General features: G+C 39.0%; 1 protein-coding gene across 7 annotated transcripts in view; it reads right to left on the bottom strand.

The window, feature by feature from the left end:
- Positions 1 to 16,810, bottom strand: part of lrp1bb (low density lipoprotein receptor-related protein 1Bb) — a 247,304-nt gene that overhangs the window by 176,145 nt on the left and 54,349 nt on the right. For 6 of the 7 annotated variants that reach the window (XR_011244330.1, XM_069533042.1, XM_069533044.1 and 3 more), the window contains exon 2: positions 5,805 to 5,927. The exons of the other annotated variant lie outside the window; for it this stretch is intronic. Coding sequence is in view for 5 of the 6 variants with exons in the window: in XM_069533042.1 (XP_069389143.1) it covers positions 5,805 to 5,927 (123 nt within the window). In the remaining variant the exon portion in view is untranslated. The remainder of the gene's footprint in view (positions 1 to 5,804; positions 5,928 to 16,810) is intronic. 7 annotated transcript variants of the gene reach the window in all.

Genomic DNA, 16,810 nt, shown 5'->3' on the forward strand with positions numbered 1-16,810 from the left:
AGAGTTTGCCTCATTTATTAATTAATTGTTGAATTTAAGGAAAAACAAACCAGAATCAGAGAGCTTCATTGTCATTGCACAAAATAGAACAACATTTGCTGTGCATATTACTACACACACATGTCCATATTCATAGATAATAAATAGTAAAAAAGACAAACCAGCATAATAAGAGGATCATATTAGGAGTATAATCAGTATATTATATTTCAAGATAAATAGTCTATGAGTTCTGGGATTGTATGATGCAGAGATGGTGGCAGTGGGGGGGTATGCAAGCAAGGATTCACAATGAAAGCTAAATGGTTAAGCTATCAAATGTTTTTATTACATGTCTAAATCTGCTGGGAGAGAAATGAAAGTTTTTGTAAATGTTTCTAATTAAAACAAGGATACTAAAACCCTGTAGAGACGAAATCAAACATACAGTGAATAAGATGGACTTCTGAAACGAATTGTTTTAGATGTATAGAACAAGTGTTGAGTCTAAACATTAGAGGCAGCTGTATTTCTGCATGTTTGAGCAGAAACAGACAATGTTATTTAGTTAAAGTACCAGTGTGTAAGATTTGGGTGAAATGGATCTATTGAATGTAAAATAATCCTTGTGCTGTTTTCACTAATGTGTTTCATTTAAATTGTATGAATTGTAGTTTTCTTTACCCCAGAATGAGCCCTTTATATTCAAATACTTTATATTTACACCAAGGGGGTCTTCTCTATGGAGGCCGCCATGTCTAAACACCTTTTGAGTTTGTATGACAACTGAAGGCTGCCACAGGTTCTCTGTCATGTTTGGAGGGGGAGGGGGAGGTGAAGGGTATTCAGCTGCAACATGCAATTTCACCACTAGATGTCACTAAATTCTACACACTGAACCTTTAAGGTCTTTACTGTCATTATTATTCAAGTGGCATGTACAAGAAGTCAGTAACCCAGTTTTACTTACTGGCACACCTACGAAATAAACCTGCTGCACCCTGTGCAGGATCATGGAAGATATTTTATTTTCTTTCATTACTGTTCTTTCCCCATGCCGCTTGTTTTTAAGCTCTCTGTAGGATACCGATGAGCCCAAAGTAGAGAATCTGAGGAGTTTAGAGGAATGCATGGGGAGACATGCCCTCCCCTGTAGTTGAAGGGGAATAAGTAAAAGAACCCCTGAGAGAGCCGTCTTTGAACAGTTCTCCTCCCTTGTGCTTAGAGGACACCGAGATCAACATCATTTTTGACTGGGTCGAGTCGAGCTACAGCTCCAGTGGTCATGTTTTTGAAGTCAGCCACTGACCCTTTTTATTGTATTTTCCTCTGGGAGTGACAATTCAATCAGAGGATTCATTGGTCTCCATGTTCGCCAGATTCACAAAAGTGTCTCATAGCAGCACTACGAATCGAGCCAAGTCCATGAAATCGTTTCCTGAAGGACTCATGATGGATTTAAGTTCTGAGACACTTTTTCCAAGCGTGAAGCATCAAAAAAGGGAGAGAGCTGCATGCGGACAGCCATTAGAATCGAGACTTGTTATACATTTCTACTGGAAGTGATATTTACAGAAAGCAAATTATGACTGTCCCACATAATCTCAGATGTACAGCAAACAGCAGATGTGCATGTCTACAGACAGCCTTGGCATTTAGACTTCCTTGTGAGTATGATACACAGGCTAAGAATGTGATTATCACGCTCTCAGTGAATTTTTAATGTTTCCACTTTCACAACTGTCACATCACAAGATGCTGTTTGGTGCCATAACGCGCTGCAAAACTTTAACTAGTTATTGTACAGAAAGTATTTGCATGAACTGCTGACCAATTGGAGAGTTGCCACTTTGCTGGGTTTTCTTTAGACATTAGTGGAGGCAGGCTGTTTTTCCTAACTCCCTGAATAACTGTCGTCAGCTGCCCAGTCCCATGGGAGCCGCGGCTCAGCGGATAAACCAATGCCTCCTTCTAGTCTCTTGGAATTGCAATCCAAGGCCACCTTCCCGTCCCTCCTCCCCACAGGCTCTGAAGATGCAGATTATATCTCCCTGACCGAGAGGGAGCAGGGTAGAGAGAGGCCACCAGTGGCACCATTTTCATATTTCTAGGTGACAGGAGTGTAATGTATTACCTTGCCTTATTCCAAAGATAATAAATTCCTCTGTATAATGCCCAAAATATTCACAGTCATATCAAACTACTGATGGCTTCGCACCATGCTTTGCACCATTTCTTGTGCTTTTATTTTAATCCCCCACGGCTTTTCTCAGTGTATATCATCCTATCGAAAGGATCTTTTATTCTCAGGTTACTGCAGCCCTTGCTATCATGAAGAAGGTAGAACACATTCCAACCCTGTCTTTTGTTTGCAGGGCAAAGTCGATCTAATTCCTGTTTTAATCAGTACATATTAAATGATGATGAGTTGAGTCAGATTCCATATCCATATGCAAGGTCATTTTGTTGCAGGCATTGTAAATAAAGCAGTGCCAACATTAATAACAGTGATAATTAATGGCCTTCTGGAGATTACAACTTGGCCCACAGCATAGTGCAGAGTTTTTTTTTTTATCCTTTATATTTAAAACATCTTGCACAAAGGCAAAGTGACAGGTCGTACCTAGATATCAGAAATCTGTGGTGGGCGACATGTGGTAACAAATGTTATATACAGCAAAACTTGAACTTATTTTAAAGTTAAAATCTCATACTACACACCACATGCATGTAATTAGTTCTTCCTTGCTTTTTTATGTTTTTTTTTTGTTGTTAAGATTATTTTTTTTAATCTTTAACATTTATTGGTTCTGTGCTTTGATTACAGAAGCAAATTAACATTTCCTGCTGCAGCAACTGAGCCAGCCTATCTGACATGGTAAACGGGACGTTTGAAGTTGGAGTACTTGTGAGAAAAAGATTAAAAAAGGAGGGTCAACCCATTGATTGATAACCATCTAATGCAGAGAGGCAGTCTAGACATCCTGACTTTTAGTATACCCAGCATGGACCAAGTTCCATAAAACACATAATCCTAAAGCTGCTCAGTTTTTGCAAATACAGTTGGAAAGTTGAAGTCTCAGGACTCTGATGATATAATTTGTGTTTTTTCAAATATTCCAATGCTCTCTCTGAGACAGAAGAAGATTTGTCATAGTTGGCAAATTAATTTCTGAAGAATGGTCTAAAAAATGGTTAATGTTGTTTTTTGGCATCAGTATGACCTTGACCTTGGATTCCATAACTATATCATCAGTTCATCCTCAAGCTCAAGTAGAGCTTTATGCCAAGTTTACAGAATTTCTTTAGAAGTGTTCTTGAGATAATGGATTCATGAGAATGGGACAGCAATGGACAAAGAAAAAAACACTATAAATCCTTCCATCTTCGTCTCTACAAGGTTGTGTCTAGGAAACTCCATAAACCAAGATACTGATTTATTGAATGTTTACATAAGAATACAAGTCATTATATAATTTGTCAGTAAGATATATTTTTCTGTAACAAGCGTTTTCAGCCACAGGTAGCACACTTTATAAATGACCTGTCGCACACTAGGGGATTCATAATCATCGCACGCTGTGGTCAATTTGTGCACAGGTGTCACTGTAAAAACTATAATCTCCTCATTTTAGCCAATGACACAGTGATGAGGAACCAGGAATTAAGGTTAGAATTTATCTTCCTTTTTTGTCATTATTTAGAAATATCATAATCATAATAACACGAAACTGCTCCTCTGTAGGGAAGAGGTATCTATGTCTCAGAAGCATGTAAATAATGATTAAGGAGCCAATCCTAATGTGGAAGACAAGAAAAAGTTTACATGACACCTCAAACCTGCAGATTCTTCACAGAATAATACAGCACTCCCAAATGCATCACATTTTCACACTGACTGGTGTTCTGCTACTTTATTCTGAGATCACTGGCTGTATGGTGTTGTCAAAATACAAATATAATCAAAGTCTTATAGGAACACTCATTTTTGAAATTTTGGAATATAAAACCATAGCAATATGCCATAGTACATGCTCTTTTTTCTCTTTTTACCATGACAATATTATGTATATGTAAAATAATCAACAATTAACAAATAATATACATTATATTGTCAACATATTGCATTGTCAGTAGTTTTTACATGTTTTAATAGCTAGAGATTTAGTTTATGCCAGATTATAAACATAATTTATCATCTTTGTGTGTCTGATAGATGATACTGTAATTCAAATACCTCAAATGTAATCAGATGCATTATTTAATATTCAATCACAGCATATTCCCATTTAAACTTAGCAGTGGAACTACATTTATCTATAGATCGTAAAGTCAAATAAATTTAAAATTGCTTGATCACAATTTTGCTGCACTGAAAAAAATATCCTGAACCATTGTTAGTGATAAGAGAAAGAAAAAAAAAAACAAAGCCAACAAAGAAAAAAATAATAAATAAATCTATCAAATCTATTAAAAGAAAGAAAGTGCTAAACTGTGATTGTATAATTATGTGCTCCATAAGACTTGATACAATGATAATTTCCAAAAGACTTAAATCAAGGACTATCAAATTATTTCGTTAACAATTGTCAGATTTATGCCAGAAAATCTGAACAGAGTAAATGTAGGAAAAACCCAACAGTCAGAGAGATGATTTCTGAATTATTGAATGTAAGTGTCCTGTCACTTCTACCCACCTACACTCACTGGATTAGAGAAGTAATGAAGTTATTGGAACTAGAGAAAGTTGGATCAAATCTGAGTAGATCTAATGATAAATGTAATAAGGCCTGGCAGCCATCTCACACATCAAGATCTGTAAAGTGAAAATAACATTTTGAGGAAGATTGTGTAGCGATTTGAGTGCAGTGGAAATGTGCAGCAAAATCTGATGGCAATATATTTGTCAAATCTAAGATGTGAGGTGTTGTGCCACCACATTTTCAATTGTACTTCCCTCTTTTCCCCCTCTGTTGTCAATAATATTTTACATAGTTAATTTGTTTTGGTTTTGTAGAGTATTTATCAATTACTTACTTGTGCTTTTTATGTTTCTATTCATCTGGTTTTCTTTTTGTGCTGGGTTGGGGACATTTGTATAATTGTTTTGGATGACACTGTCACTTGTTTGTCAGTTGTGTGGTCTGCTACATGTCATTATTACTTTTTAAGATAAAAACTCAGAAATTGCATATCCCAAAAATGAATAGTATTCCAGGTGATAAAGTTATACTAATTTAAAAAATGAATTGTTCCCAAAGAAGTTATCTCTGTCTGCTTAATACAGTGCATTGTCTGGTGAAGCTGGAGCCTATACTGATATTTAGTACATTGGGTGAGAGGTGAGATATTGAAATTAGAGTGTGGATACTCAACCCATTCAGATAAATTTATATTAAGGTTTGGGTCTGGTCAGTCAAGTTAGCTAGGTGGAGTTTTTACACTTCACATGCCTAATCAGGGAAATCAAGTAATAACCATGCACGTGTGGGACAGTGTAACACAGAGTCAGTGCAGCTTATATTAACTGCAATGGGCTTGGAAACAAAACACAGGATGCCCTTCAGGTTTCTGGCTTTGCTAGTTTTCTCTAAAGCTTGGAAAGGAAAACGCTACAGGGGCTTCACTCTAACTCACACATAACCATTTACAGGTTTAGCCTCCATGTCTTTGGACTGCAGGACATGAGAAGATATATTTAAGTGATATTTTGTGCAAAATCATAGTATTGTATTACCATGCTGTCCCAGGTCTTTGAAAATTGCGGAGAAATGAGGTGTTGACAGTGTTGCATTAGTGAGGAATGGATGCGATGGCTGACTTACAAGTTTGATCAGTTTCGTCCGAGTCGTCGGGGCAGTCGGGCTCACCGTCGCAGAGCCAGGCCTCGGGGACGCAGGTGCTCTTGTCATGACAGTGAAACTCCCCTATGTCACACACAATGGCTTCTGGATGACATGAGGGAAGGGGTGGAGAAACAGACAGAAAAGATGCAGCATGAGATGATGGCACTGGTGGTTCACATGTTTCACCAGAAAACATGCACTGCAGGTAAACTTGAGCATGAGTGTGAGAGGAGCGACAGTTGCGGCACTTGGATGTTTTTTTATAACCATGTGAACATAATTGGATCTGGTGAAGAGACATTGACATGATCCTCTGTACAGGTAGCGTGTAGCTGAATGAAACCGTGAAAGCCATGATTTTACCAAGAGGTCCATCCTGAATGTAAATGTTAAAAGGCTGACAGTCATCAGAGTACTGCATTTCCTTTTGTCAGCATTATAGCTTTTGCAAAGCACTATTCTCTGACAGAGCAGAAGACTATACATTTTTTCCAGAAGATTAAAATTGTACCAAAAGAAGCAGAAACAGGCGGTGCCCGGCATTGTGATTTTGACAGCTACTTTCCTCTAACAAAGACATGATGTCCTTCGTGCCTTGGCAAACTATTACAAAGCAGTTTGGCAAGTTTGTTCTTATCTTCTTGCCTCCTTGGTGTTGTACTTGCATTTGATGGCTGAATGGGGGGGGGTTCAGTGAAAGCACAGTCAACTAAAATGTCATCATAGCCTTTCAATATAGCAAGCATCCGTCAAAGTGTTGACATGTTTCCTGCCGGTAGCTGTCAGAGACTGCGCTCGATCATTCTGCAGAATGACATAAGCCTTTGCTAAAGATTTGACACCACAAAGTGACCTGTCGCTACTTCTCCTCAGCGCGGAGGAAAAACGGTAATTTGTTTCTTAGCTTAACCCGCAGACGATCAGGCAGGCTCCAGCTCCCCCCTCCCTCTCCCTTTCCCTATCTCCGTCTCTTTTCCCAGTGTGTTCCTAACCCATTAGTGGTGGGAGTGGAGCAAGTGGGAGATCAGGTCTGCGGCGTTTGAACAGTGGGAGTGATAATTCAACGCACGGCTGCTCTCTGCCCCGGCACCCTCCAGCAAATTCACTACCTGGGGACAAAACTGAAAAGGTCAAACATCTCATCTATTGTGCCTCTTCTATTCACACTGATGCAATATGATCTTACAAGTTAAATCAAGGTCTCTTTTGAATATTAAAAGCCCATTCCAGATTCTAAATGGGGGGGGGGGGGGGGTGGCAATCAAACCTTTTATGGAAATAAAATCAATTAAATTCAACTCATATTGATCAGCGAGAAAGGTAACTAGGTAGCCTATATAATACTCGAGGAAATTGTGCACGATCGTTATTTCTGCCCATAAACAGTTAAATACCACCAACACAAAACAATGTAGTTTGACAAATATTCCTCAAAAAAATGTTAACTTCATTATAACGCTATTTTTGTATGAGGCCGAGATTTTTGCCTGCAGTCAAACATGCTTTATTCCAGCAGAACAATTTTGTGATCTTCAGCAAAACCTGCTGTCAGCTACAGCACAGGACATTTTAGTATGATGGACTGTGCCTGGTTTGACAGTTTAATGGTGAATTACAATTAGGGTCACACAGTCTTGTGACATTAATTACACTGACATTAATTGCATTTTAAAACACATGTCAAGTGTTTGTGAGCCAAGTGTGCTGACTCCATTATTTACATTTCTCCTAAAAAAAACCCACCAAGGCATCAAAAGGCACATGCTGGGCTGGAGGTTGGCAGAGACATGTTCAGTTTGCCGAAGTCTCTACAGGGATGTCTCCTAAGCCTTTAAAGTTGAATTGATTACCACTGAAAAGCAGAGGGTTGGTGACAGAAGGGCCATTTCCTGAGCTCGTGATGGAAGCCATGAAAGAAACTGCCCCCGAATCTCAGAGCAGCCAGTTACCTATTGATGTTCCACCTCTGCTCATACCACTTCACCTTGAAAGCTAAAAGGCCAACTATGAATCAAGCAAATGACCTCTTGTGTTAATTCACCTCTCCCTTCTCCTTCTCCAAACAGCCTTCTCCTTGACACTGGCTATAGTCAGCCAGTAAGGGCACAATAATGAGAAAAAAACATCTGAAGGAACACCATGTTGTTTATTTGTCCTCCATTTAACAAAGAATCTGCACAAGAGAGTTCCCATAATGTCTATTATTACACTGTATTATGTATTTACAGGAAATTGTACAGAAACATACAGGAATAGATTATAGGCAGCAGCCACCCTCAGTAAGTGTAGAAAAAAATATATAAACCTGGTTCCATTATCATTACAGTGGGAAACAAAGTGATGTACTCAGCCTGGCACATTTTCATGAGCTTCATCCCTGAAACACAAGAGCCGCCATTCGCACAAAATTGTGGCTCATTAAAGCCATTTTGAAAAAAAAGGACAGATTTTCACAGGAGCAAAGTTCCATCAAAGTAAGACAGACAGGTTAGATAGTTTGCACACAAAACTAGCATTTTTTTTGTTTTTCCCAGTATAGTGCATGAACACACAGCAAATCTCTTCATCCTGCATTTTGCAATACAGCATACAGCATCCACTCTCCCATTTTCTCAGTCCTATTAAAGTCTGAATTACATGAGAGCTTAGGTATTCATTTATCTCTCTAAACAATATAATATTCCAAAGCTACAACGCACTAAGGCATTACAATCCCCTGAATTGCATCAGACACACAGTTCACAATATGGTACAGTGGATAAGTCGTAAGCCACGGGCCTATTCAAACAAAACCTATGTTATAAAAGCAGCAGTGCAGCGCACAGCTCAAACTGGCAAATTAAACGTCAGCTATGCTGTGCGGCTGGAAAAAGGAAGATCTGAGAATATTCCTAAGTCAGAGCTATCTTACGGCTGCAGGTTGAGGAGGAGCTGCTTCTCAAAGAAGCCATTTGCAGCTCATCCAACCTGCTCAGCTCTCCATAGAAAGCCGTGTGTGAACTTGACAGGGCAGTGATAGTCCATTAGACCCATGTTGCATTCAGGGCGCTCAAAGTCACCCAACAACTATGAGAAAAAAGTGATTGAATCGCTCTGTCAAAAAATGAATTTGTGAAGCATAAACAAACATTTACTTTAGATTCAAAGACAATTTCACTCTCACAGGAGAAAATGGCCCAAAAAAGAATTTGAGCGGGTGATTAAAGTTGAATAATGTGTTTCTTTTTTTTCCACTTTGACTCAGTGTAGAAGCAGGCAGAAAACATTGGGAGAGAATAGGGATGACGCGCAATGAAGGTGACCTAAAATCGAACCATGGACATTGTGGGTGTGTGTACTTCAGCCATTAGGCTTACATTATTTGGGACAAAAATGGGGAAAATGCTTTTTTGGTGCCGTGTGTTTTGTCTTTGGAGGCAAGGTTGCACACTAGCAGGGCTGTAACACAACATCGGACAGAAAGTAGTGCTATGTTGTTTGCACCAGAAACATTTTGTCCTTAAAAGCAAAGAATAACCTCATAAATAATTGTGATCTCAATAATGATCCAAATCCTGGTGATTACCACCATAAATTATAGCCAAATAACATTAGAATGTGAATAACATTAAACAATTAAGCAGTATAATTTATATATAGATATCATTTCATTTTAAATGTTCCACGAACAAATAATACATATTATGATGAGCTAAATAGAAGCGGTTTTATAGCCCAGACAGACCAATACGCTTATTTGCTTTCTTAGTAGGAAACCTGCTGTTGTCTATATGAAGCTATTACCTACAGCACATCAGCTTAGCTTATCCACAGAGACTGGAAGCAGAGGGAAACAGCAAGCCTGACTCTGACAGTAGTTAAATCTACCGCCAATCATCTCTCACTAATTAACAAACATCTCAGTTGTACAATCAATGTGTAAAATTATCTAGTAGCGGTTTAATGGGGTAAAGTGATAGACAACAAAAGGATCTTCCCTCTCTCTGGATTCTGCTTTGTGAACTTGAATGACAAATTAGTAACTGGGTTTTCAAAGGTTGATGTACAAAAAAATCAAACTCATTCTCAGCTCACACTATGTGAATATGTGCCAAAAAACTAAAGGAAATAAAAAATCATTACCAAGAAACTCCTCCAACACCAGGATGTCAGAATGATAATATATATGTATGACATATGTGAGTATATGAGGGAGGATGAAATATCCAGCTCAGATTCATGGTTTTGTCACATGAGTCCAATGAATAAATAAATCTTACACTTGAGGACTAGTGTACTACGGCACAGACGTTAAAATATACTTGGAATATTTAATTCTGTAAGTGCATGCATACAAAATCACACACTAGAAACCAATGCACATGCACATAAAGAGTGACTTTAAAAACCTTTTACAGTGTCACACAGGTCGGACATGCATCATGAATAAGCACAGGTTTACGAGCCAAACTAAGCAGGTTATTAAGTATAACAACAGAATAATTTGGTCTCCATATCTTTAATCTGCCAAAAGATGCTGTGTAGTGCGGTGCATCTCAATGAAGTCTCACCTGCATAATAAATCTTTATTACAAGCGCATCACGAGAAGTGACACACACCATGTGGTATTTAGACTTAAATGTCAACCGCGTCAAGTCTGATCAGAATATGGAGACTAGAGAGAGTACCGTGACTCTGCTGACTGATGAACGATTTCAGAATGTCACAGCACTTCTGGACTCAAGCCCACAATTATATGTGCGAGTCAGTTCTGCAGCACTCATCCTTCCTTGTTGATTGAGGATAAAAAAAAAAGGAATTCTTAGAAATCTCAAAGCCAGCTCAGGATAGCGAGCTGTGTTCAAAAACAGGAGAGAGAAAGAGAGAGAGAGAGAGAGAGAGAGAGAGAGAGAGAGAGAGAGAGAGAGAGAGAGAGAATGATGTGTTAAGAGCTAGAGGTAATTATATTTACAGAATCTGAGGTTTAACAGGCTCCAGGAAATGCTAGCTCGTACCCGGGGCCATCCCCCATGGCAACGCTAAACAACTCTGCATTCTAGCCATGAAATGGGTAAGAAATCAATGCTGGAAGACTTTGGGGTTTTCATTAGATACTGCCTGACCTTCAGCACAGAGTGAGGTCACTTTTATTTTCTCTACAACAGCAGGGGCATGTCAACAAATTATTGAAAGCAAACGCCATATGAAAAGTTTCAGAATACAATTGAAGAATGGCCTCCTGCTCCTCGGCATAAATCCCATCACCAGTAAACAATGAATGACTCATAAAACCAATATGAATCTGGATACTGTATGGTGACCTTTTACCTAACAGCACATTCACAAAGACACAACAACAATTCAACTACAACTCTGAGTGATTTTTCTGTTAAATAACATAATGTACTATGTAATTAAAATTACCTTTGCATCTTAACATTGATCTTAAAATGCATGATTAACTGCTAGGTGTTGCCACTTCAGTGTATTTAGAATGTGAAAATTATGTATTTATATTCTCCTTTTCTAGGCTTGATGACCAGTTAAAGTACAGTTTTGGCATTCACCCATTCACACACATTCATATGGTGCACCTATGTGCAGCACCTTCTCAATGAAAAGGGACAATATTAGGGTTCAGTATCTTGCCCAAGGACCCTTTGGCATGCAGAATGAGGAAGAATGAGATCGAACCGACAACCTTCTCGTAAGAGGACGACCGCTCTCCCTCCTGAGCCACAGCCTGCGTTACTTTTTTTCTGATTGAGATCATGATTTTCATCTAAAAGTTTACCAGAGGTGATAAAGAAAAACTTGAATTACTTTGATTAAATTCTTGCCACTTTCTCTGCCACCGAGTTCTCATCTCATTATTTCATGACACCTCTCACAACAAACCTTGCTAAGTGTGTATGCACTACAGCATTGAACTGAGTGACAAAAACCTAAAACTCATTACTGATAACAACTGTAAATAAAAGCCATTTTGCTGCTTAATCCCAGACCTGCCACTTTCCTGTGAACTAGCAGGACAAATGTGTGTTTTTAGCTTATTATCGGTCGGCACTAATGTAAAATTTGCAAAATGAATGATGCCTCTTCTTATATCTGTGATGTTTCATTTATAAGGACACATTAAATTTAGATTCCTGAATGTTGGTTATTGATAACTTTGGCTCATTGCCGGCTTGGATCTATTAAATTCCAACAGTATGTTAAATATTTGGCTCTTTCCCTTACCAGCAACGGGAGACGAGAGCGACCACAAATATTAAACATAAACTCCACTTTGGCTGGTGTCCTGCTTTCACTGCCACAGCACAGAACCAGGCGTAATGGATGAAGCTATGCAGTCATGACCTCTGTGATAGTGTTGTCACGTTGGAGTTTAGTGACAAAGGATGGAGAGAAAATGTCTCAAAAACCAGGATAAGATGTAAACATGCACCAGTATCCCGATTACTTATGGAGTAATCTAGCTCGGGTCTATTAAAAGTAGGCTAAGGACTTCTCTCAGATACTGAAATCAGGATATGACATGTGCTTAAACACAAAAACTGGATACGAGTACACAGTGAGTGTGTGGGCAGCCATTATTCTCCAACAGTGTGTGTTAAACAGCACTAATAAACAAAAACTGATTGAGGCAGATAAGACAATTGAGATGAAATGTATTTTAAATCCCTCTAACAAGAAATCATTCTACACATTTTAAGCGCTCTGAGTCATTCTCTGACTTGAATGTGGCCTATGCATGTGCAATTCATTTGCATGAGAATGTGTCATTATACTGCCAATAATAGAAAAGGACAACCCCACCCCCCAGGCCTCCCCTCGCCTGGCTCCTTTTCCGTGCTCCACCCAAGGTCACCTAATCATCATGTTCCTTCAAAGACCTCTATATCCTAACCAGCAGCAGTCTGAGGGATTTATGTCTCACTCCATGTCATGATTACCAATCAGGTGGAGTAATAGCTGCTTAAGCAGACAGGGTTTTTGTCATCACTGAGGGGTGAAGTGCCAGTCAAGGTTCCCACTGAGTTTGTCCAATGCTGGCTGATACTCTGTGGGGCATGTCAGTGCCTTGGGTGTAGCCTCCAGATTAAACTGCATTATCGGAGTGGAGTGAGAGCTGTTATAGCAGGAGATCACATCCTCACTGGCCATCACTGTACCACTGCAGACACCTATCTAGCCGTCCATTATCCAACAACTCAACAATCTACCTGGAAACTCACACGAAGTTAACCTCATTAAAAGTGTGCAAACAAGAACACATTTAAATTCAGCAATAGTACCAAAATATTACCTACTTCAGCTGCAGCAACATTTCATCATTAAATCCCCAAACTCCAAATTGAAAAATATAATTTAATATATATATAAACACAAAAAGGACTTGGGGTTTGTTAGATTTTAATTTCTCCGTAATCACACACTGGAGTTGATTTTAATCAAGTTGACCATTAAGCTGTTTAGAAGAAGTAATTAATCAGGGAGATAAAACAAATGATAAAAGGCAGGATGAGCCACACAGACTCATTTTCTAAAAGACTGATTTACCATGCAGTATGTTTTGCAGTTTCCAGACATGGTTGAAGGAAAGTTTTACAGGAAAATAAATTTTGGCCTTTTGATTTTAAAGACAAAAGCTTTATTTCATTTAAAATTTCAAATGCTTTTCAAGACCGACTGAGTCACAGTAGTGCAACTAGACTGTCCCATTTCAAAGGATCCTTCAAATGCTGCCGGCAAATCCATCCTTCCATCCCAGAGGAATGACGGCTCAAAGAGCCGGATCCTACCTGGCCTAACCTATCCCAGGATTCATTGCATTTCAGTGACCAACCAGTTTTCAAAGGGGTAATGGCGCAGGCAAGCGACGAGACGCATGGTGCTTAGTGCTTCAACTAAATCGTACAGCTAAGGGAACACATGTTAAAAAACCAAGGTGCATTAAAACCCTGATTGCAACAGCAATAAGAATGAGACAAGCTGGTGATGCCGATTGTGGAAACTTAATCATTTTGGTTCTGCCTTTGTGGTTGACGCAGCCCAAGAAACCACCTCCTTCATGGGCTGGATAGACTACATTCTGTTTAGGATGAAGCCCCTAATTGCCAAGCAGCTATAATTTTGAATAATCAGCATTTACAGCACAATGGCAACATTTTATGTCACGGGGACCCAAGTGCATTCCCTCATTTCTAGTGTTTCTGCTGAATTTCCCCTCTTTTGTGTTTGTTCGTCCCCCTCTGTCCGTATGTGTTTTGTTCATGTGTGGGGCTACGATTTCCTCATACAGCCAATCCACCTGTGCACCCATTTCCCATACTCCCATCAAGCTTCTGTAGTACACTATATTTTCTGGCCTCACACTCTTCTTCTCCAGATTGTTGGGTTTGCCAATGTGGTAATAACACTGAGGCCAAACCCTAAGGTCAGTTTGTACTTCTCTTGTGTTTGCTTGAACCTTGTTTAACTCAGTGTGCCTCGGGCTGTTACCTGTGATCTCAGTCTGCCTGTTTCACTATCTACATTCCAGCCAAGAGTTCAGCACCCCCCCCGCCTGCCCTTCGTCACCCGTAACTCTGACTCAACAACCCAAAAGCTCACGTCATCAGCTCCTAAATAAAAAAGTTCGATCTGTTGCAAGTCTCCTGTCCAAGTTCTTCTTAGATACAAATTCTACACAACAGAAGGGCTTCTGCAACAGTCATTACTTTGAATTGTGTATTTATGTAAGATAAGTTATTGAATAGTTATCAACCTGCAAAAATGAATGGTCCAATAAAAAGGCCAAAATCACCAAACAGCACATTGGTTTACCTCTCTATATGATGTAATATGACACTACACATTGCTAATGTGACATTTTTGTATCATTGGCTGCAAAATGGACCATAGAACCATGTGATTACTATGGACTTAGCCTTTATTTGAGTTTTTCCTCTCCTCCGTGAAAGTTGCACAACTGGTAATCTGATTAGTTTTGTTCCATTAGAAATGGAGAGACACGTCTCTTCCAATTTGAATCCCAATATAAAGAAGCCTTATTAGCCATGATAGCATTATCACTATTTAAACTGTGCTGTGAACCAAGAACTGAATAAAACACGATCCTGGAGCAAAAAGCATTTTTCTTTTTAAGTGAAAATCAAAAGCAGCAAAAATAAATACAGTGTACTTAGTATACGGAGAATTATAGACAAACTATAAAACATATTTTAAATGATTATATATTTTAAAATGAACTATAGAGTCAGTAAATGCCAGGTCCTGTTTGGTCTGGAGAGCTCCAATTACAAGTAGTTAGTGTTGAGTTTTGCTTTTCAGACCTGGCATTAAAATGTGTCCTGAATGAGTCTCCTGTGGCAACTTGTGATAGGAACTCACATCCCTGCTCTGTGTGCAAACCAACATGGCCATAATTGGGGTTCGTGAAGACATAAATATGTTGTTATCAGCCAGTGTGAGTTCACAGATGCATAACACAGTGTGTGTGTGTGTGTGTGTGTGTGTGTGTGTGTGTGTGTGTGTGTGTGTGTGTGAGCAAAAGAGAGATTAAGCGAAAGGTCAGAGGACATCAGCTGAGGGGGAAGTCCACAGACAACATTTTGGTTTACATAGCTAAGGAGATGCGACCACATTGCGTTCCAGACCACCTCCGAATGTGGTTTTTATGAACAAAGCTCGAGACACATTCAAAATGCATTTTGGTGCATTCAGACATGTACTTAAAGCTGACCACTTGTGATCAGATCACACAGGTCATGGTCTCATGGTACTGGTGGGATAAACACATTTGCAGACTTTAACACTCACACTTACAGCAGCAGCAGCAGGATTATTTTGTTAATTGAATCTATTTTTATTCATTTAGCGTGTACACTCTCATTCAAGCATACTTTCAAAAAATTTATTGTTAATAAGGTTGAAAAGGTTACAAGGTTCTAGCACAGAGCCGAGACATGTAGGAGAAGATCGATGACACAACCACAGCCTCCAGTTAAGGAGGTCACAGCATTAACAAACAGCCAATGTCTTTGTCTCAATGTCAAGTAGTTACACAAACCTTCTCGAAGTGGGACAGAAGTCATTTGTATATGAAACATGAGCATGTATGTGGGTTGATAATCTCTAAGAGCTTCAAATGTTGGGTAAATTACTTTATCTCTTTAAGGAATAGTTCACCGACAAACACTCTTTACCCCAGAGACTCCAAAAGTTTTGTGTGGACTCAAACACTTCACCCACCCCTCCATTGGCATAGTGGTGAGTAGATAATGGGTGTATTTTCAAAAGCATTTTTAAAAGTATTGCTCATTACTCTTTTTAAAAGGGTTTTCAGAAATCACAGATTGGTACTAACCTTGGATTTGAGATTTGAGAGTTTGGTTTGTTATTGGTACATTTTAGTAGATGTTGAACTTGCTTTTTCGTTTCTTTTGCTGATGACAAAGGCTGTAATACTGTCTGTAATACTACTAGCTGCAACCTATGAATTCAGTACATTTAAAGTAAATCAAAGAATGTATTACATGGATTGATTAATTTCAGCATTTCTTTAAAACTCGAAATAAATTCTGTAGGTCCAGTGGTTGCATTTGTTCAGAACAAGTGAGTGAGTTCCGAACTGAAGGGCTCATACTTACATTTACATTAAAGGCATTTAGCAGACGCTTTTGTCCAAAGCGACTTACAATAAGTACATTTGTCACAAGAGAGAAACCACAACATATCACCGTCGATGGGGTAAAACAAAATATAGAAACAATTGTCAAGCCCTCATCTGAGGATCGTAACTGCCATTTGTGAAAGATTCTTTAAGTACATAAGTGCTATGATTGAAGTGCTAATCATACGAACATACAAGTGCATACATTTTTGGGGTTTGGGAGGGAGTCATGCTCTGCAGGGTCGAGGTGAAGTCTGAACAAATGAGTCTTGTGTGTAAGATGGAAAGCGATTCCGCTGTCCTGACATTGGTCGGGAGTTCGTTCCA

This window comes from Paralichthys olivaceus, chromosome 10, assembly GCF_024713975.1.
Source record: "Paralichthys olivaceus isolate ysfri-2021 chromosome 10, ASM2471397v2, whole genome shotgun sequence".
NCBI lineage: Eukaryota > Metazoa > Chordata > Actinopteri > Pleuronectiformes > Paralichthyidae > Paralichthys > Paralichthys olivaceus.